The sequence below is a fragment of the Hypanus sabinus genome, chromosome X1, assembly GCF_030144855.1.
Source record: "Hypanus sabinus isolate sHypSab1 chromosome X1, sHypSab1.hap1, whole genome shotgun sequence".
Taxonomy (NCBI): domain Eukaryota; kingdom Metazoa; phylum Chordata; class Chondrichthyes; order Myliobatiformes; family Dasyatidae; genus Hypanus; species Hypanus sabinus.
In genome coordinates, this window is record NC_082738.1 from 7091810 (window position 1) to 7115603 (window position 23794).

General features: G+C 40.4%; 1 protein-coding gene across 1 annotated transcript in view; it reads left to right on the forward strand.

Annotated features, from left to right (window-relative positions):
* LOC132384552 (vesicle-fusing ATPase) overlaps nt 1-23794 on the forward strand; it is a 277249-nt gene that overhangs the window by 230673 nt on the left and 22782 nt on the right. The window contains exon 18 of the mRNA XM_059955720.1: nt 15695-15829. Coding sequence (XP_059811703.1) covers nt 15695-15829 — 135 coding nt within the window. The remainder of the gene's footprint in view (nt 1-15694; nt 15830-23794) is intronic.

Genomic DNA, 23794 nt, shown 5'->3' on the forward strand with positions numbered 1-23794 from the left:
ACCTTCGTAAAAGTCTCATTTATGATCTCTGAATCTTGGATGATCCTGAGTACACCCAATTCCAGCTCCAGTTCCTTGCGGGTCTGTCACAAGCTAGGTGCATTTCCTAGCTGTAGTTAGTAGGGAAACCATGAGGTTTCTTCACTTCCGACGTCTTGCAGAAAGAGCATTCCGCTGCCTCAACTGCCATCCCGCCTACACTGAATCAAGTGCTAAGAATGAAAGAAATTAAAACAAACCTTACCTGTGCCTCCTCGCCAAAGGCAGACCCAACTCGCCACTCCTGTATTCACCACTCCACTTACCCTCATCTGTCTTTTATTGGATAAAGTGCTCTCCAAATAATCAATGAGACTTGCCTCCTTGCAGGTTCCCAACTCCTGTAAAAGTGAAAGTAACAAAACAGAGACTTCCCACTGTCACTCAGTTCCCAACTTCTGAATACAATGGAAATTTGCAAGTATAGTGCAAGTCCTTTGATGTCAGAGAAAACAGATGATTTAGTAGTGAAGTGGGAGAAAAGAAACAGAATCATTTTGAATCTAATTCATCAGAAATATGTGGAGCACTACAGATTTAGAACTACAAGTTAGAAGTCAGGTGAGATTCTAAGTACATAATCATAGAAAAGTACAGCACAGAAATGAGCCCTTAGGTCCACTTCATTCGTGCTAACCATGATGTGTATCTATCTGTATAGTAATATACATTTGCCTACATTAGGTCCATATCCTTTTATCCTTTCCTTTCTAAGTAACTATACGAGTATTATTGTATCTGCCTCCACTACCTCTTCTGGTAGCTTGTTGCAAGTATTTACCACTTTCTGTATGAGATCACTCAGATCACATTTAAATTTCTCCCTTCTCATCTTAAACCTATGCCCTCTAGTCCTAGATATCTTAGCTCTCAAAAGGAGTGTATTATCTTGAAGGATTTATCTTGGCACTGAAACTTGAGCTACACATTGTGACAAGGTTGTAGCTTATTTCAAATTAAATCAAATTTGGTAAACATGATTTCATATTTGTTCTTCCATGCAAAATTGCTGTGTTCATGGAGGTTATGTTGAGGTAACTGAAGAATTTAATCTAAAAGCAATATTTAGAGTAGTCAAAGATGTGCAAAGATGATGATACAAAGATGGGTGGAGGGGCCGGTAGTGCTGAGGAAACAGTCTGCAGAGAGACTTGGATAGATTGGGGGAATGGGCAAAGAAGTGGCAAATGAAATACAATGTTGGAAAGTGTACGGTCATGTACTTTGGTAGAAGGAATAAACGGGCAGACTATTATTTAAATGGGGAGAGAATTCAAAGTTCAGAGATGCAATGGGACTTAGGAGTCCTCGTGCAGGATACCCTTAAGGTTAACCTCCAGGTTGAGTCGGTGGTGAAGAAGGCGAATGCAATGTTGGCATTCATTTCTAGAGGAATAAGGTACAGGAGCAGGGATGTGATGTTGAGGCTCTATAAGACACTGGTAAGACCTCACTTGGAATACTGTGTGCAGTTTTGGGCTCCTTATTTAAGAAGGGATGTGCTGACATTGGAGAGGGTTCAGAGAAGATTCACTAGAATGATTTCGGGAATGAGAGGGTTAACATATGAGGAACGTTTGACCGCTCTTGGACTATACTCCTTGGAGTTTAGAAGAATGAGGGGGGACCTCATAGAAACATTTCAAATGTTGAAAGGCATGGACAGAGTGGATGTGGCAAAGTTGTTTCCCATGGTGGGGGAGTCTAGTACGAGAGGAGAGGACTTGAGGATTGCAGGACGCCCATTCAGAACAGAGACGCGAAAAAAAATTTTTAGCCAGAGGGTGGTGAATCTATGGAATTTGTTGCCACGGTAGGCAGTGGAGGCTAAGTCAATGGGTGTATTTGAGATTGATAGGTATCTTGAGTAGTTAGGGCATCAAAGGTTATGGTGAGAAGGTGGGGGAATGGGACTAAAGGGGAGATTAGATCAGCTCATGATGAAATGGCGGGGCAGACTCGATGGGCTGAATGGTCAACTTCTGCTCCTTTGTCTCATGGTCTTATGTACCAATTAGTAAGTTACTTAGTCATTGTAAGTTGTCCTGTGATTAGGCTAGGTTAAATTGATGGGTTGCTGGGCAGCACAGCTTGAAGGGCCAGAAGGCCATGTTCTGCACTGTATCTCTAAATAAATAAAAAAATAATAATTAAGTAAGGAACACCATAGTGACTGGTGTGAAATGCTTTTAAAAACAGAATGAAAGATATCCATCCTAATACTTTGATTTAAAAAGGCACAATGTTTGAACTGGCAGAGAAATCCCACATTCTCTGCATGCAAGTCACAAGTCTGGTTTTTAGCAACATGCTTTTTAATAATCAAAGTGGTTTTAGGAACATGCTTTTCTGACAGAGGGAATGTTTTCTTAGTAAGAAGCCACAAAGAGGAGGTCTGCAGAGTATAAAAGCCAAAGTGACTGATGGGACATTGGGTTTGTGCAATATTTGCCACATCAGCAGCAATGTTGGATAACAATGTCTTCCAAACAAAACTATGGCTAAATAGTCAGTATATTGACCCAAATATCAATACAGCAGCAGGTTGCTCAGTTATTGGCAAGAAAGTAGTTAGTCAGTATATTCAGCCAAACACTGATGAGAAAGAGAATGGTGAAGATGAAGATCTATTCAGGTCAAGTTTAGAGAGCTTTGGCTGGTCAAAATGTGTGTCACAGCAGTCATCAAATCAAAGATTGGCTCAAAACTGAAGCTAAACTGGAAAGTAGTGTCAAGTAAAGATAATTAAAAATTATGCATAGTCATACCATTGAGATGGTATGTACAATATTCAAAACTTTCTACATAAGTATTTATCACTCTCAAATCAGTATCAAGCCAGGTGCAAAACAGTATACTGCAAGCCTTAACCTGTTCCAAATGCATTGGAAAAACTATGGAAAAAAAGTCAGATAAATGAGAATCAAACAGAATGGTGGTGAAAACCAAAGTAATGTGATTAGGTAATGCCAATTGTAAACAATTCAAAGTTTAAAAAAACGTGCAGATGCTGGAATCTGAAATAAAACAAGATGCTGGAGACACTCAACAGGTCAAGCAGTGACTATGGAAAGAAATTTAACGACGATGCTTCAGGTCTAAGGGCCTGCATCCGAATGGTCACCTGGCATCTAGGAATGAAACAGTTGGTGAAAGTTTCAGTCAAGGATCTGAAAAGTTAGTTTTTATTCTCTTTCCACAAATGCCACTCAACTTCCTGAGTGTTTCAACCCTAAAGAATGAATGATAGGAATGCCAGAACCCCCAAAGCCCCCTTCCTCCCTCCCAGGCACAATCACCAGCAAAAACATCCACCCTCAGCCCTCCCTCCAATTGCTCCAGCAAAAGCACCGACCCCCCCCCCCCTCCACCACCACCCACCACGCAAGCAATAGCAAAGCTCCCCAGAGAGACTATGATCTAGAGTCCATCCAGAAAACTACTGTCTATCCCAACACTTCATTTCAGATAGGCTCTCACTAGCGAAAGAGGGAGGTTGTTCCTGCAGCAAACGAGAGTAGGAGACCAACAAGTCGCTGTTTCAATGTTAGAATCTGCCGTGACACCTGTCCAAGTCCCCTGACTCGAGGACTGACAAATTCTCACTCACTATTGAGAGAGGGGGAGAGAGGTCAGTTGACTGCAGGGGTCTTCCGAGATGTTTCAATCTCTCATGACGTTTCAGTCAGCAGCATCGGGAAGGAACTGGGTTGTCCAAGGGGCCGCACCCCAAAGGCGCACGTTTTCCAGGCCACACCTGGAGATATTGAAATACCAGGCTACACAGCAAGTCTGAGAAGGAGAACCCACCGCTCGTGGAGAACCATAGTTTGAGCTGCAGATGTAGATCACGGACTGCGGCAGGAGAGCAGTCACCGTGAAATGTAAAGGGGGCATGAGAGAAGAAGAAGCTGTTTTACGGATGAACTGGAAGAAGCCTGGGTCTGCAAAAACCTCTGGTGCCATCTCTTCTCGTTCTTTTCATGTAGGTGTGCTCAGTGGTGGGGAGGGCTTTACCTGTGATGGACTAGGATGTGTCTACTACTTTTTGTATGATTTTTTGTTTGTTCAAGGACATTAGTGTTTCCATACCAGGCCGTGATACAATCAATTAATCTGCTCTCCACTGCACATCTGCACATCTATAGAAGTTTGTCAAAGTTTTAGATGTCATATCAAATCTCCACAAACTCCTCAGGAAGTAGAGGCACAGATGTGCTTTCTTTGAGATTGCACTTGAGTGCAACAAAAATGTGCAGTTAACTATGAGTACACATAATGTTTGAATATTAAAATAAGTGTTCAAGTAGATACATGAATGCACAATGCTCAGATGTATATGTGCATTGTTACAGTAAATATCTTAAACAAATATTAGATGTAAAAGGGTTGCTACTAATAGAACCAATTATGGAAGCGAGAAGTGCCAAAACTTTTCAGAAGTTAAATCAGTCCTTCATTACGCAAGATTGCTTTTACAGATTGTTTAATAATACTGATGCAGTTACATTATCTGCTGTAAAACATTCTTTTAAAAAAAAACAGAGCAGGAAACGTGTAAGAGGCTGGGAAGCATTATTCTCTCACTGATGTTATAAACTTGTGTATGATGTGATGCTTCAAACTGAGATCCACCCCAAGTTACTGCGAGAAAAGAGGGAAGCGATGGCTACACCTTTGGCGATGATCATTGTGTCCTCACTGGCCTCTGAAGGAGTGCCAGAGGATTGGAGGGTGACAAATGTTATTTCTTTGCTTGAGGAAGTTAATAGGGATAACTCTAGGAATTTTAAACCAATAAATCTTAAATCAGCGGTGAGCAAACTATTGGAGAGGATTCTTAGAGACAGGATCTATGAGCATTGAAGAAGCATCATCTGGTTAGGTGTAGATAAGGTTGCTTTGAGTGGCAGGTTGTGCTTCACGAGCCTGAATATATTTTTTGAGGAAGTGACAAAACACATTGATGATGGCAGAGCTGTGGATGTGATATTGATTGTAGTAAGACATTTGATGAGGCAACCCATGATGGGCTCCTTCAGAAATCAGGAGGCACAGAATCTAGAAAAGGTTGGCTGTGTGGATTCAGAATTGATTTGCCCACAGAGAGTGGAGGGTGTAATAGATGGAACTTATTGTGCTTAGAGGCCAGTGATAAATGGTATTCCACAGGGATCTGTTTTGGGACCCCTGCTCTTTGTGGTTTTTATAAATGACTTGGATGTGGAAGTGGAAGGGTAAGTTTGTAGATGACACGAAGGTCAGTGGTGTGGAGGTTTTTTGTTGGTTGCAGTGGGACTTTGACAGGATGCAGAGCTGGACTGAGAAGTTCAGATGGAGTTCAATGCAGCAAACCTCTCCTCACCTGCCTATTACTTTCCCATGGATCCCCTCCTCCTTCCCTTTCTTGTATGGTCCACTCTTCTATCAGATTCCTTCTTCTCTAGCCCCTTACCTTTCCTACCCATCTGGCTTCACCTATCACATTCTAGCTATTCTCCTTCCCCTCTCCCCCACCTTTTTATTCTGACATTCTTCCCCTTCCTTAGTCCTGAAGAAGGGTCTCAGTCAAAATGCCGACTGTCTATTCATTTCCATAGCATCTTGTCTGTGTTGCTTTAGATTTTCAGCATCTGCAGACTTTCTTGTGTTTATGAAATTAAGCCTCAAGTTTTGGAGGGAAATAATTTGCTTGATGGTGCCAACTGAGGAACTTTATAATTGCCAACTAAGTAACTGAACGTTCCTCAGTTGGCACCACCAAGCAAATCTGACATTAAGAATTGAAGTGGTAGTTCAAGTATATAGTAAGAAGAGATAACTGGAGGAAACTGGAGAAATGTTTGTGTGTGCATTTAATCGCTAATTCCATCATGAGGAATAAAACAAAGGTAGTAAGATCAGTGAAAAATTCCACTGCATTCAGCAGCTGATCCAGTGGAGATCGGAAGAAATGACACGAGATTAAGTTGAATTAGGAAGTATCACGTTATATGCAATGCCAACTACATATTCCTTTGAAAGCATCAAGCCAACTCAAACTTGTGAATTTGCTAATGTGACTATATGAATCATTCTGTTCAAAAAAGGGCAATTGGTATATTTGAACATATTGTTTATATGGAATCATGAGCACATTCACGTGTAGAGAATTGAGCATGTTCCAGCAGCTGTTCATATTTCCTGATGTTGCTTGAGTTCAAAGTCAGGAACCAGTGCATATGCACGTACACATGGAGCGAACTTGAAAAGTGTGTGTTTGCAATATATATTATAACTATTCAGTTTCTCCTGTTGTAGCATAGACATCCAAAATGTATCGACTTTCTGATGCCTTCAGGGGCATATTTTATGACACACAAGATGGATTCAGATGATCTGTATTGCTTTTGTGTCTGCAAAATTACACTAGTGACGAATGTGTCCTTAATTTTCAGGATGAAAGCAGTGTTTTGGGTCTTTTTGTGCAGGATTTTTAAGAGCATAATGCCTACAGACACAGCTGGCAGGCTGCTTGCACCCTTATCTGTAGCTCATGTTTTACAATCCAGTTGAGAGCATGTGAAGTCCAGAGCGAGGTCTTCTGAAATCTTATCCAGCCAGACAGATGTCAGTGAGAAGTTTTGAAATGTGCTGTCACATTCTGAGTGTTACTACTGTTGAAGCTGGGTTATATTCTCTCTCATTGGAAACAATGAGATCACAGTGTTGAGGGATTCTCCAGATTATCTCGGGCATAACTTTACACACATTGAAAATGCTTCCCTGCTCCCCTCACCACCCCCATTTTGTTTTTTGATGAACAAAAGGATAACTCAGAATTTTTGGTATATGTCAAATCCAGCAGGGTGTTGAACTAAGTTATAAATTTCCTGGGACATTGGCAAATATGAAGGATCTTTGCACTTCAGTCTTGTGCCTTAATATTCAACCCTATTTTACTCATACGCATACTATTTGAGTTTTTAGCCCTATAAACATTTTAGATATGTCATTGTTTTTAGTTTTTAAATACTCTGCCTGTCAATCCAAAAGAAATAAAAGTTGCAGAATGTCAACATCATTATAGCACAAGGGGTTATTTGAGCCATTAACTCTGTGCTAGTTCATTCCAGTTCAAAGTACACTTATTATCAAAGTATGTATACTACATATAATCTTGAGATATGTCTCCTTACAGGCAGCCACAAAACAAAACTAATAGAACACTTTTAAAAAAAAAACAAGACCAGCAAACACCCAAAAACAAAATCATACAAGCAATAACAGTAAGCAAATAACATTCAGGTGAAGTTCATGAAAGTGAGTCCACAGCCATGAAGGCAATCATCACTGCAACCAGTTCAGGAGCTCATCCTCCCCACCGTCCCCTCAGCCCTGCAAATTCCTTCTTTTCAGATATTTGTCTTGATGCTTCTTTTTAATACCACACTTATAAAGGCCTGTAGTGTAGCCTCTGTCAGATTATTACAGACCTTAACCACTTGTTGTTTCTTAAGGGAAAATCTAAGAAACTTATGTCACTTTTGGTTCTTTTGCCTTCATTCCGGCCTGTAATTCCTGAGCCCAGCCTCCGAGCTGAATAAGCAGCATGTTTGAAGTGAATGGTCATCAGCTTGCTGCTGTGTCTGTGTTACAATGTGTTTTATAAATGCATGTTTGGTCCCAGTATGAAGAATGTAGGGTGCTTTACAAGAATGATCCCAAGGATGAAAGGGTTAATGTATGAGGAGCTTTTGATGGTTCTAGACCTGTATTGACTGGAGTTTAGAAGGGTGAGAGAAGATCTAATTGAAGCCTGCCGAATATTGAAAGGCTTGAATAGATGTGAAGAGGATGTTTCCAGTAATGGGAGAGTCCAGGACAAGAGGGCACAGCCTCAGAAGAAAAGGACATCCTTTTATTCAAAGGGTTGTGAATCTAAGGAGCAGAGTGCTGCAGTTGGTTATAATGGCAAAGTCACTGTGTATATTTAAAGCAGAGGTTGATAGGTTCTTGATTAGCAAGGGCATCAAAGGTTCCAAAGAGAAGACAATAGAGTTGAGAGGGGAAAATCAAATGGTGGAGCAGACTAGATGGGTCAAATGTTTTAATTTTGCTTCTTTGTCTTGCAGTCTTACTTGAATATACTTTGTAGAAATATTGCCAGTCCCCAAAGTTATTGGCAAAGCATAAATGCTTCATGTGAACCTGGACAGTCAAAATAAGCAGCTTTATTTGACTGTTTGGGGATTACACTCAAATTCCTCCACACTCAGCATCTGCATGTGTTCAGTTATAAAAAAAGAATGGAACAATGGCATTTTTAAAAATTAAGGGATGCCCAAATTACTTGTGGTGCCATTTACCAGTATGACAGCTGCAAGCTAAATTCAAGTTGAGCTAGGCATCAATTCTGGCATCATATTTGGTCTACTGTAATTCCTTAATTACATGAAACTTTAAGCTGAAACTATTTTGGCAAACATCTGCCGAAGCAGCTTACCTGATCCTTCATTAATTTGCTGTTATGGGACTTTGAGCAACATAAAATGGCTGTAGTGTTGTTCTACATGTCTAACTGAACTGCTTCCAAAGTAATTTGTGTTCCGTCAACTTGTGATGCATTTGCCATTGAAAGCTACAGGTAGCTTTAACCTGTGTTATTAAAACATGTAAATTCATATAGTAGCATGAAGCTACTCCTGCTCTTGAGCATGTTTTTATTTCTTCCCTCCCCACCCCCAACCAACTTTCCCACCTCCCTGACACAATTGGAAATGTGTTCAAAATTGTCCTGACATATGACTTAGTAAGCCCCCTCAAAATCTATTAATTTGGGCCTCTACTCAGTATTTTAGTATGCACTGCAAATGGTTGAAAATTGTACCACTACTCTTCTTTTAAATATACTTCTACTAATCTGTGTGTGATTGGAGCCCATAATTTACATCTTGATAATGTGTTTTGGGGCAGACTGAGCAATCTGGCACTTGAGCGGTCTCCGAGGGAATTTGGCATGTTTGAAAGCAAGGTTGAGAACTGAGCATGTGGCCTAATGGCAGAGCGCAAACCCATGATCGGCCCATTACTCTCTGATTAAAGTGCCAAACAAGATTAAAATCAGAGGATGAGCACCGTCTGCTTGTGATTGGCCTGTATCCCTCTCGCTTGTTGCTGTCTGAGGACGGTGGAGGAGTCTTGGACAAGGGTTAATCAGTGTGGTTTGTGGACTGGACTTGTTTTTAAAGTCTTTGCAGTTCATGTTATAATGTGTTTCTACACCTTTTCTATTGCTATTTTGTGCGACTTTCATTTGAGCACATTGACTCAGGCTGACTCTGCGGTCTGCAGTCAACAAACAGCATTGCTAAATTGCACTGAAGTGAGCTACACTGAACATTCCTAGGCTGTTTTCAAGGTTTCTGCGGCTTGATGTTGTATATTCTGTCTGTTATTTGTTTGTTTTTGCCGTTTGCGCATTTGTTCTTTTGCGTTGGGTGTTTGATGTTTTCCTTTGTACAGGTTCTATGTTTTGAGGCTGCATGCGGGAAAATGAATCTCAGGGTTGTTTCTGGTATACATACTTTGATAATAGGTGTAATTTGAATCTTGTCTTTCATAATTAAGCATCAGTAAATTAACGAAAAATATAATTCAGGCTGAGTTTGATAACTGGGTTGCATCAACATTAATGGAAGGTGAACCTTTCCTGTGGAGATTATGGTGCAATTGTTTAGTGTTCTTGCTCTTGGGCTACTTTTTGCAGAATTGGAATGCATGCATTCTTGTGGCGTGACAGTGATTGCAGCCATCCACAGAGGGACTTTCCGTGCTATCTTGTTGATCTGTGCACTGCACTTAAAGTCTGGATGCTGTTGACTAATTAAATGGAAAACTCATTTTGGTTACTAATTGCTTTTTCTTCTATTGGAAAATTCACCTGCCCAAAACTTCTAGTGCCCTCTAAATCTGACCAGGATACTCAACCACTATCTGGCACCCAATGACCCCTGCCACAGCTAACTCTTCCAATGGTAACAAATTTTTAAACACGGAACCTGAAGAAGTCCTTACCCTTTTACCTGGATTAGAAAAGAAATGTTCAGTGTAACCAGCTGTATTTCAGCTGACTGAACTCTGTCTTTCTTCTTGTTACTGAGAAGACATACCTGAGGCCATTTTAGATTCTGAGATGTTAGATTACATTAGTTGACAGGTGGTCTGTGATATTGCAGCCTCTCTTCATTTTGTGTTTGCGCTGAAGTTGGGAGTGTTGGTGAAGAAAGGCAGGGGCAGACCTTGAGACAAATGGTGTAAAACATCATCAAAGGAATGTAAAAGAATAAGTAAGGCAGTGTGACCTACAGAATGACCCTATTGGGGGTTGGTGGGGGGAGCAGATTGGTTTGCATTTGTTTTAATGAACAAGAAAACTGACATTTCCTGAGAAACTAGGCAAGCTGTTGGAAGCTTCATTTTAGATATTGAAATGCTAATGTTAGAAGTACATTATTCAAATAGGCACCAGCCTTGCCCCAGGCTTTAGCAATTGGTTTAACTTTGGTGTCGCTAGTTATTTCCCCTCCAATTTCCTCTCCTGAGATGATCCTGCTGGGACACCATGACCAATGGCAACACTCTTACTAAGCAGCCATTCTCCATGTGAAATCTGTTGAATCTGGGGTGAGAGTGCTGCATCTCTGATGCTGGCATGGCTCTGTCATAGCAAACTTGTGCTGGAAATATTCAGTAGGTCAGGCATAGTTAGTAGAGGAGTGAGAGCCAGTCATCTCACACTTTGCTTTTGGAACCAACGAAAAGAAGGATTTCGTAATTTCTCCTCAATCTCGGCTCCTGAATTTTTTTGGAATGTGTCCTTTTAGTTGGAGCCTTTGATTTTTTCCAGAAGAAAATTTCTGTTGCTCTTTTGCACAAAGTATCTATATCTAGCTAGCCACTGTCCGTTAAATAGAGCATAGAATGGTGCTACGTATGTCTGAGCACTGTGGCACAGCCAGTAGGGCTTGCAGTATTCTCAATCCAGTTTCAATTCTGATCTCTGGTGTTGTCAGTGTGGAGTTTGTAAGTTCTTCTTGCGTTGCCCTCAGAAATCTTCCCACCATATCCCAAAGATGTACAAGTTGGTGGGTTAATTTGCCACAGCAAATTGTTCCCTAATGTGTAAGTGCATAGTAAAATCTGGTACAAATTTCACATCATACAAATTAGTGATAATAAATTTGATTGATTCAGAATCAGGTTTATTATCACCAGGGTATGCCATAAATTTGTTAGCTTATTTGAAATGTGATTCAAATTATATTGAGAATAAACTGGGTGTTTGATGGTCACTTCAAACTTTGTAGGCCAAAGGGCCTGTTTCCCTATTGTCTGCCTCAATGGCCATAATTTTTTAAAAGAAGGGTTTTCATGAACTGTGTAAATTTTTGTACTTTCCTATTGTCTCCAAGTGCACAGCTCAGTGAGAAAAGTTCTGTTGTGTATCTAACCAGTCATAATATTATGGGATGCCAAGGTAAGGAAGGTGAAGAGCTACTGTGATGTTATCTTACTTAGTTCTCTCTTCATTCACGTTACCTGAACCTTGCTTTAAAGACTTTTGAATTCTTGAATTGAATTGACTTTATTTCTTATATCATTCACATACATTAGTAAAAATCTTTACGTTACGTTTCCAGCTAAATGTGCAATGTGCAATCATAGTAATTTATAATCATTTATAAATTACTATGTGTCAAGTAGATGAATTCTCTGTTGACGTTAGAATCTGTTCTTATCCAATACTATCTGAATGTCAATGTCTCTTTAAAATCTTCTATAGTTATTGGGCTACACTTTGCTTGAAAATTTTAATTTTCTTCACAAGTACTTTACTTAATGTAAACTAAAGTAGGAATTTAATATTAACCACATGCAGCATTACTTGCATACCTGTTGGCCCTTTTTCATTTCTCCAGGCAATTTGCTGGAGCCTTCTAATGTACACAAATGTTGAATGAGCTACAAGGTGTGATTCCATTCTGCACTTTTAAATTCAGTTGCTTTTACTTTCTCTTCACTTCAGTTGAAATTTTTAATCTACTTGCATGGAATGTATCGATGGCCAGTAAGCTGTCAATAATGCTGTACTACGCCAGGATCTACCCCATGATTAGATTCATGGGCACCAACAGCCTTTCTGAGCTGTTTAACGCCATAGGAAAAGCTTTTTGGCTTGTGCTTTGACTAGACTGTGCCTTGGATCAGATTATCGGTCCCAGTGTTGCCTCTGACCAATTTGTGGGCATTGCATTAAGATAGATATATTTATTTAAACCTAAGGTAGCCCAGAATGGAAGCACAGTAAAGTGACCAGGTTGCATAGTACAGCTAGGTAATGCATTTTAGCAGCATCTACTTAACAGTAACATGTGCAAATGGAAAACAGTTGTATACAGAAATCCCAATACAGTACTGTGCAAAAGTCTTAGGTACCCTAGCTACGTGTATGTGCCTAAGACTTTTGCACAGTACTGTATTTGTTAAAGTAGAATGGAGAGCAAGTTTGTAAATCAGCGGCATTTGGGAATGGTGTGGCTGAAGTGCTGCAAGAGGGCTGAGGGACAGGTGGCAGAGGAGGAGTGTCGATGTTGGCGGGGGAGGGGTGGAGTTGACACTGGTGTAGACACACCCAGCCCTGAGACACTAGGCAAGGTCATTAGATCCCAAACAATGGATTTATTGATCATTACAGAATGTCTATCTGGTGCTTCTCACTCCTCCCCTTTCCTTTCCATGATTCCCCTCTCCCTGCCCCCTTCCCACTCTCAGTCTACAATAGAGACCCATATCAGAATCAGGTTTATCATCACTCACAAATGTCATGAATATTTTTTGTTGCAGCAGTACAGTGCAATACATAAAATTACTATAGTACTGTCCAAAAGTCTTAGGTACCCTAGCTTTATATGTGTTCTGAAGATTCATGCACAATACTGTATATGGTGTGTTACTGAAGCCCATTTGGACACTTTGTAATTGTGTACTTGCATCGTATTGCTGCTATGCTGTGGAATCTTCTGCAGTGTGGAGCATGTTTGGCAGGGCGGGAGCTGGGGTTTGTTGGAATCTGCATGTTTGGTATTACAGAAACAACTGTAATAAAAGGGAGCATTGTTGTTATTCTGGTGAGTTTGGAAGTAGAAGGAAAGTGAAAGAAATGCGCTACAGTCCCTATCAGTTAGCTTCTCTGTGCCATCAGGGTATTTAACACACCACAGGTAGCGCGAATTGAGAAACACTGCTAATCCTGTAATTGAAGTTGAGACCACAGTAAAAGAATCTCAAACTGTTTGCATTGGGGGTGGGGAGAAGCAGATACAGTACTGCTCTTTTTTCAGCCTGATCCTCTGGACTAACATACTTGAGTCAAGGCCCAAGTTGAATTTGAATAGGCGGACAATGTCGATTAAATAGGGTGGATTTAGCAAATGCAGAGTGAATATGAATTACCCTCTCCTATTTGCATCCTCCCCATAAAATAGAGTTTACTGCAGGATAACAGAGCCTTAATGTTCATGTAATTTGCTCAATGTAAGTTTTAAAGCACAGTGTAACTGGATGTGTCTTTTGCTTTTTGTTTCTCCCATTTTAACTCTGTCAGACCAGAAGCCAATATAGTGAATTTTCCAGATTAACTTGTCTCCAGCCTTTATTGCAATCCACACTCCTTCCTTAAAAGCAGAGTCTCTGTCATAGGCGCTATGTTGGCAATGCCTTCCAGTGTCGGGTTGCATTCTGTATGTGTAATCGATTTTCTTAGTGGTTTTTATGTGGTCATATGAGCTAGTGCATCTTCTTTGGAAATGTTAATGGTGATGTGTTGAAGTGCAACACTCTTGGGATGCCATGGTAGCGTAGCGGTTAACGCGAAGCTATTACAGCTCAGGATGTCAGAGTTCGGAGTTTCATCCTGGCGTCAAGGAGTCTGTACGTCCTCCTCGTGGAATGTATGGGTTTTCTCTGGGTCCTTCTGTTTCCTGTAGTAGTCCAAAGATGTACCAGTAAGTAACTTAATTGGTCACTGTAAATTGTCCCATGGTTACTCTGGGGTGAAATTGGGGCTTACTGGTGGTGTGGCCTGAAAGGCCTGTTCTGTGGTATCTCTTAAAAAAATTAATTAATCAACCAATAGACTCTGAACTGGTATTTGTATCTTGAATTGTTCACCTTTATTTGAAGGACCCCAAGGACAGAATAAATGAAGGCAGTTTTATCGGTAACAGAACCAATTTGTGTTCTTTCTTTTCTTAAAAACTTTCATATTTTTAGGAAAAGGCCAAATGATCCGAACAAGCTTACTTATTTGGCATATTTCATTATTTCTATAGAAGAGAATCACATTTTGTTTTGTTTCTGATTTGATGACCTTTAAAGTTAATTATTCAATTATTTCTTTGATTGGAAGCTAATTCTCAAATTCTGCTTAAGTTCTGCTGCTCAATATTTGAGAACATTGATATCCCACCTTGCCTAGAATCTCTTTGAATATTGCCTCCAGCTTTAGCCCATGCTGGTCCATCTTCTCTCTGAGTTCACCTCAGCTCTGACCTACAGCCATTGATGGAGAGTGGATAATTAAGTGAATAAACTTGGGTCAGCATACTGCTGAGGTCCATCCCCACAACTCACTAATCGGAAACAAAATTGGGGTGAAGCCTCATCTGCTGCAAAATTGAGAAGCATTTTAAACCATTGTTAATATTCAGAGATATTTAACAATTACCAAAATTACTGTAAATAAAATATTAGGTTAAAATTGATTCAAAATGTACATTATTTTCGTAGAGGTACAGTAGGATAACGGGCCTTATGGCCCAATGAGCCTCCGCTGTTCAATTCCACTCTTGTGACCAATTAACCTACTAATCCGTATGTCTTTAGAATGTGAGAGGAGACCAGAGCACCTGGAGGAAACCCACATGGTCACAAGGAGACCATACAAACTCCTTCAAGACAAGCAAGGGGAATTTAGTTTAAAATTAAAATAATTGGGGAGTGGGGAACTCTTTAATTCAAAGATCTAGATTTAGAATCCCCATGCAAGTTAATACTAGGTACAGCTGACATGGAATCACAGCATAGAATCCCACCACATGCACACACTAGTGACAGCAGAGTGGTGCATGAAAACCATGCATTCTGCTTGTCTTGGACTTGTGGCCATCTACAGAAGTTCAGGAGATACTAACCAGCAAGGGGCAAGCTGCCATCCATACCCTCAGAAGGTCTCAACCACAGCAAGCATGAAGCGGCTCATTTTGTCTTTGCATTCATGAGAAGAGACAAATAGTACTAGATTCCAGCACTGGAAACTTCGCAAAGCTCAGTTGATGTGTGAGTGATGGCCAATAGTCCATATTTGCAACAGGTATGCAAACTGCCCCTGGAGCAGTTTACTCTTGTATTCTGAGTTTTACACATTATCTAGATAGAGCAGGGGTTCCTAACCTTTCTTATGCCATGGAGCCTTACCATTAACCAAAGGATCCACAGACCCCAGATTGGGAACCCCTGCGAAAGTGATTAATATGAAATGTTGATGATGATGTTGCCCAAGGGATACATGCTTTACAGCACCTAACTTTGTATTGGACTGTATGTTTGGTTACAGGGCCGCAAGTTGTTAATTATTGGGACAACCAGTCGTAAAGATGTCCTTCAGGAGATGGAGATGATGGATGTTTTCAACACCACTATCCATATTCCGAACATTAGCACAGGAGAGCAGTTGATGGAAGCTCTGGAGGTGAGTTTGGTTTTTTTTGAGCATCCAGTCGAAGAGTGTTTCAAAATATAGTCTGCTGAAGTTATCTTCAAATTCAGAATTTACATTATATCATTTACATTATATACATCAGTATATTTGTGTTAATATAAAAATAACACAGGTGTTGTGCTTTCAGTGATATTTTGGCCATCCTGGTTCACTTAAACATTCTTGGCAACATCCCTGTGTTCTCAGCCTGATGGAGTTAACCTTGCTGCATTCATGCCCCTCTGATCTACCCTTGTGTCTTAAAATCCAAAAGCATGGCTGATTCAAACTAGTTGCTGGGAATGTGTTCATGCTGCACCACCGTTTTCCCGCAAATAAATTCAAAACTAGCCTAGAGTGAAGTAAATTTTATCAGAATTAAGTTTATTATCACTGACATGAGTCGTGAAATCCGTTGTTTTGCAGCATCAGTACAATGCGATACATTTTAAAAACTATAAACACGAGAAAATCTGCAGATGCTGGATATTAAAGCAACACACACAAAATGCTGGAGGAACTCAGCAGGTCAGGCAGCGCTGCTGAAGGGTTTCAGGCTGAAATGTTGATTGTACTTTTTTCTATAGATGCTTCCTGGCCTGCTGAGTTCCTCCAGCATTTTGTGTCTGTTCCATTAAAAAAATTACTTCAAGTCACAAGAAGAAATATGATAAAAATAAGTGGTGCAAAAAGGAAACAAAATAGTGATGTAGTGTTCATGGACCATTCAGAAATCTGATGGCAGAGGTAAAAAGCTGATCCTAAAATATTGACTATGTGTTTTCAAGCTCCTGTACCATCTCCATGATGGTAGTAATGAGAAGAGGGTCCTTGCTGATGGATACTGTCGTCTTAAGGCATTGCCTTACAAAATTTTTAAAAAACATTTATTATCAAATGTATAAATTATACAACCTTGAGATTTGTCTGCTTACAGGCAGCTACAAAACAAGAAACCCAAAAGAACCCTTTTTTAAAAAAAATAGACCAACATGCAATGCAGGGAGAGAGGAAAAAAAGCACAAATTGTGCAAACAAAGTAAGCAACAGCATTCAGAAAGAAATTGAGTCCATAGGTATGAAGCCCAGAGCAGTCTTATAGCCTCAGTGCCGTGGAGAGCAGAGTAAATGTCGCAGAGCAGCAAGCAGAAATGGCCTGACCCTTGACTCTGGTCCCAAGACCCTGCCTTTGCAGTTCGTCTGGTCTGGCATTTAAATTGTCTAAACACTGAGCTGTACCCCGTACTAGGACCCAGGCCCCACCACAGCAATACGCTCTGGGCCTGGAACCTGCCACCACATACTGGCCCGTACCCAACCTTTCCAAACTGGACCGGTGTTTAGATCAATCAGACTTGCTCTCCATTTAACTGAACAAGTTCTGAAACTCCTTCACTTCAACTTTTCTCCGCTCCACTCTGCTCACTTCAAATTTGTCTCCAACTCCGTCTCAAACATGCCTCAAACTCACTCTGACCACTACTTCTCGAACATGCCACGCTCTGATTTTACATTGTACATGCACAGTTCAACCCTTGAGTCAGCCTCACCCTCACTCACCTCTTCATTGCTTGTGCTGATAGTTTACCACGATTGCAACAGTAAAAGTCTTATTAATAAAGTATTTAGTTGTATTTTTTGCATGCATGGGGTGCATGGGAGGGGTGGCACCTCCAGATGGGGGGCTTGTCACACTCTTTGGAGTGGCTTGTCATCTATTGGTCCCCACCAACGCCCAGCTCTCACCTGTGGCTCCTTGTAGCTGTTTGCATGCAACAGCGGCCACACCCCGGGCAACGGCTTTGACAGACCGGCGAAACCAGGTGAGGGTAGCCAATGGGTCTGAAACCCTTGGTGAGATAGGAATTTGCTCATCCCAGCATGCGAAGACTGCTTCGGTGGATCAGGAAACCCAGGGGGTTCAACGGCTGAGAAGGCGTTGCAGCAGCACATTGTGGAGTGCTTAGGGCGCGGCAGAACACTTAAGAAGACGTGACCGTCCAGTGCAGCCAAGAAAGTTGCCAGACGTAACAATTCTTTGTGCCGCTGGATCTGGACTTCTGAGGCCAAGAGAGTGGGATTGTCTCTGTGCAAGGCTTTTCCACTTTAATATCTTTCATGCACTAGTTACGTTGTGCAAAAGGTCGGCTGGTGGCGCAGTGAGATCAGCGCCGGGCTCGAGAACACGTGCTGGGTTGATGTCGAGCTCGCAACTCGGCCTTGTTTAAAAAAAACCTGCCACACTGCACAATGTAGTCTTCTTTAGACCCCAAGAGACGACTATTATTATTTATTAAAGCTGTATTATTTGCTTTATGAACTACTAGTAAGCTGTCACCCCTTTTTGGTAGCGCTATTGTAAACCGAAAGCAACCATATACGACCATATCACCATATACAACCCTGAGATGCGTTTTCTTGCGGGCATTCAATTATTGCAAGAAACACAATAGAATCAATGAAAGGCTGCACCCAACAGAATGGCAAGCAACCAGTGTGAAAAAGACAACAAGCAGTGCAAATACAAAAAGAAGAAACAATAAATAAAAAGCAATAAATTTCAAGAGCATGAGGTGAGGAATCCTTGAAAGCAATTCTATAGGGTGTGGGAACAGTTCAGTGATGGGGCAAGTGAAGTTATTCCCTCTGGTTCAAGTGCCTGATGATTGAGAGGTAATGACTGTTCCTGAACCTGGTGGTGCGAGTCCTGAGGCTCCTATACTGTCTTCCTGATAGCAGCAGTGAGAAGAGAGCATGACCTGAGTGAAGGGGGTCCCTGATGATGGATGCTGTCTGACACCATCTTATCTTTTAATGATTACTGAAAGTTCTGGTGCCCATCAGAAAATTTGTTCCTCGTCTTTGTGGAGACTTTCTCATGATGTTAAACACTTTCCAGCCCCTCCCACTTCTCTCTCCACCCAACCACACAACAAGAAGAGTAGTGCAACCTGCAACATTTGTCTGCCGGATTTTCAACCTTGCTGGTCTGAAAAGCAACAATCCATATTAGCTCTCAATGAGGCATTATTACTTCATGAAACTGATTTAAATGGTCAACACTCAAACAACTATTTTCCCTTTCATCCATTTGTTTCATGGTATTGTTGCTGAGGATTTATTTGATTGCTTCAATTTCATCCCGTTTGTTGAGTTTGGATTAAGCTCACAGATCTGGATCGGGAATCCAGAATTCTGGCAGCTCATTCATTTACTGAATCACTACATCAGCATGGTCACCGTGTTAAGGGACAGTTATACAGTATACTCTCAACCTTCTATCATCAACAGGGAATGGGGAGTGCCGATGGCATACATTGCACAAGTCCCAAGCAAGTAAGGCTGATCAGCACTTTCACCTGCTAACCTACCCTCCATACCCCCAACCACCACTACTTTATCAATTCTTGTCAATCATCTTAAGTGCCTAGCATCAGTTTATGGACATACAATCAATCTGTGTATATGTGCTATTTTATGTTTTTATATTTGTTGTGTTTTTCTAATTATTATTGTGATCTTTATCTTATTGTGCTTTTTTGGTGCTGCATCTGATCTGGAGTAACAACTACTTCATCACCTTTACACTTGTGTAATGGAAATAAAATTAAACAATCTTGAATGTTCAAAGATTCAAAACACATTTATAATCAAACCATGTATGCAGTATACAGCCCTGAGCTTCATCTTCCCACAGGCAGCCCCAAAACAAAGAAACACCATGGAACCTGTTCAAAGAAAACATCAAACACCCCATGTACAAAGAAAAAGCAAATCGCGCAATTGGCAAAAAAACCAAGTGAAAAACACATTATAAAATATCAAACCACAGAGTCATTGAAACAGCCTAGAATTCTTCAGTTTAGTTCAGTTCAATTAAGCTCTTTGTTCGTTGACTGCAGACCACAGCCAGTCCACCGCAATCAAAATTACACAAAATAAGCAATTAATAAAAGGAGTAACCAGAAACACATAACATGAACTACAGAGTCCAACCACAAACCATGTGATTAAACCTTGCCCAAGACCCAAGACTTCGGCAGCATCGAACAAAAGGGAGAGAGTGAGATCAAGATCAAGTTCAAGTGCAGGCACCTTCCTCCAGGAGCAGCAATTAAGGGTGAGAGACCAATCACACGCAGGCACCACCTTCTGGCAGCAGTGAGAGAGAGGCAGGCAGATGACGCTGAACACTCACACTCACCTGCGCTCTCATCCCCATTGATTCCAATCTTGCTTGACACTTTAATCAAGAAATGGAGTCAATTGTAGATTCGAGCCCCATCTCCAGGCTGCACATTCCGCTTGAAACCTCGCCAAATTCCATCAAAGACAGCAAAGCATCAAATTGCTCAATCAGCCCAAAAGCACACCAAAATGTAAATTGCAGGTTTCAATAGAATGCAGCTTAGTAACAGAATCATAGTTGAGCAAAGAAGTAGTTTTGTGAACTGTCAGCGGGATGTCGACATTGGTCATTGTTCACTGGCACCAATCTTCTTAAATCTTGACCCTCATATTGTGCTAAATGTTTAGACTATGTTCTTGCTGATCAACCTACAACTGTACTGCCATTGCTTACAAATGCAAATATATTAAAAATGTCTTTTCCATAGCCAACCTGAGTGCCCTAGCTGGGTGGCAATGGAGTTGAGTTCCACTAAAGATTTATCTATTTCTGCACTTCTTGGCTCTGTACTCCCTAGTAGTTTGTCTAGACTAATTGTTAATCCCCTTGTTAGACACACTTTGCAAATATGGGCTCAGTTTAGGAAATTTTATGGTTTCTATGGTTTTTCCTTTTCTAGTCCTATCTTGCATAATCACCTTTTTTTTTACCTACTATGTATGATTCAACATTCCATGATTGGTATAGGAAGGGCATTAGACATTTTGAAGATCTTTTTATCGATAATCATTTCGCATCTTTTCAACAGCTCTCTGCTAAGTTCAATCTGTCTAATGCCCATTTTTTTAGATATCTCCAAATTAGACACTTTATTAATCATTTAATTCCTAACTTGAATTCCTGAAATGCCTGAGAAAAAATGTTATGGATTTATTTCTTTCTATTAATCCACTGGGTAAAGGTTTAATATCATTTATTTGTGATAAATTAGCATTCTTACAGTGTGCCCCTGTGGATAAAATTAGAATGGCTTGGGAGCATGATTTAAACATCTCTTTATCTGATGAAATTTGGGACTTGATTCTCAAATCGGTTAATTCAACCTCTCTTTGTGCTCGCCATTGCCTTTTACAGTTTAAGATTGTTCATAGAGCCCATATGTCTAAGTCTAAATTATCTCGATTTTACCCTAATATTAGTCCTTTTTGTGATAAATGCAAAAGGCCTCTCTTATTCATATGTACTGGTCCTGTCCTAGCTTAGAGAAATTTTGGAAAGATGTCTTCATAACTTTATCCTATATTCTGAATCACCACTTAGAACCTGACCCTTTAATTGCTCTGTTTGGTTTTTTGGGTGAGACAGATATATGTTTGAGTTCGACTAAGTGTTGAATATTATCTTTTGCTTCTCTCCTGGCTAGACGTTTAATCCTCCTTAGATGGAGAGATGTCGCCCCACCCATGCATGCTCAATGGCTTAATGATATTATGTCCTGCTTAGACCTTGAAAAAATTCATTATTCAGTTCTTAATTCGGATATAAAGTTCCATAAGGTCTGGGGACCTTTTATTGAGTACTTTCATAACCTTCCTCTTAGTTAAGGTTTTTTTTTTCGGTCCCTTGCTTTCAGCTCTTTTTTTTTGGTAGTAGGCATCATTATCTTTTGTTTTCAAATGTATTTACAGTTTTGGGGGTTTGAATGTCCTGATTTATATTCTCTATATTGTGTTGTGGTTGGTCTGGAGTTTTTTTTTTGTTGTTGTGGGGCTTGGGGAGGATTCTAACTTTACATGATTTCAATTTGGGTGCTTTCTCAATTATCTTTTTTGTGTAATATTATTATTGTATGTTTATTTTTGCACTGTATTAATTTTCTTCATTTTGGTTTGGGGTTTTTTTTCTTATCTGTAGTGTTGTAGAAAATGCATTAAAAAACCAATTTAAAAAAATGTCTTCATGAGTACAAACTTTGCATAGTATGTGAAGTAAAAGTTACTGTTTGAGATTATCTTTATAAAAAACTATTTTGCCAGCTGTATGAGAATTCCAGATACATGAATACTGGACAAATGAGTTTACGTTATCCAGCTCGCTCGAAGGATTTTTTTTGAGGAGGTTACACATGTATTCTGTATGGATTTAGTAGGAAGTTTGACAAAGTCCGATACAGTATAAATCAATCAAAACATTAATCACAATTGAATCCAACAGAAAGCATCAACAAGCAAATTGGGTTAAAATTTGGCTTGGGATAAAAGGAAATGATTAAGGGATGTTTGGTGACTGGAAACTACACATTGTGATTCCAGTGAGGGTCAATATTAGAGCAAAAACTAAACTGAGCATCTCAGTGGGACAGGCAACATCAATGAAGACAGGAGATAGCCTAAAAAACATTTACTAAGACATTCATCCAGACTTGAGTGTAAAGGGAATATAGGCAGTATAAAGAGGTGAAGGAGACAAGTGAGAAAGGAACTGGGGAGGCTGTGAGTGGGCCCAGGTGAAAAGGAAGATGGAGCTGGGGTGGTAGAAACAGAGGCTGGAAGGTATTAAGTGTAAATTAAGGGTTGCAAATTCTGAAAATCTGCTAAAGAAGGAAGGTGATAAATTGAAGCCGATAAGGGAGGGATGATGGTGGGGAAGGGGATAGTGACCCAGCAAGTATGGAAGGGATAGTGAGATGGAAAGAGGTGGAGGAGGAAAAGAAACTGGGTAATGGGGGTGGGGCTGGATTTTCATTTTGTGGAAACGATGGGTGTGAGAGCCTAAATGGATCAGAAGGATAGGAAAAGAAATATTGGGTGCATCTGACCTGAAACTGGAAAACTTAAACCTTTAGATAATAGACCACCAAAGAGTACTTCTATTTTTAGCTTGCATTTGGCCTTGCCCTCACAGTAGTGACAGGTCAGCATGGGAATAGCAAGGCGAGTTGTCACTGAAAGCTCAAGATGGTGAATTCTGCATGAGTGCAGGAACAGCACCAATGCAGTCATTGATACAGCAGAATAAATTGGGAAATGTTCCAGAATGAGTTTGGAATGAGGACTGTTCCATGTTGTCAATTAGCCAATGGCAAGGCGGGCAGATCTTGGGCCTGTGCAAGTACCCATGACTGTACCATTAATTATCAAAAATGATAGGAATAAAGTGAGTTTTTTCTGGGTATGTGCAAGTTCTGCCAGGCAGGTGAGTGTTATTGGAGGGAAACTAGTCAGACTTGTGTTCCAGCTAGAGTTGCACTGCTAGTTCTGCAGATTATGATGGTGCATCTTTGAATATAAATGTAGGACTATGATCAACATTGTCAGAATGGTTGATGGTGAGACAGGAAGTTGTAGTCTGCAGGAAGATATCAACATATGTAGACACCAAGTAGCATCTTCTATTTAATCCAGGAAAATGTGAGGTGCCATGTTTAAGAAATTAAGGGAAGTGTACACATAATGTCAAGATCCTGAGAACTGGAAAAAACGGGTATCTTGAGTGTATCTTTGCCATGGTGAGACAATACATTGGAGATGCTTGATTGCCTGATACTTAGTACACCAAGGAAGAGAGCCTGCAGTTTGTACAATCTGATTTGATTTGCACGTTGTACTCCAACTGGCACTCAACAGAAAGATTGCATTGGATAGGTTGCAGAGGTGATATACAAGTATTTTTGGTAGGTTGGAGAGTTATAGCTGTGAGGAGAGAGTGAGCGGACAGGGGGCACATAAAATATTGGAGGAAATATTATTAAAGTGTAAAATTGAGGGAACGGGTTAATAGAAGGGACTCATTTTCCTTGGCTGAAGGTCAATAATTAAGATCAGTAA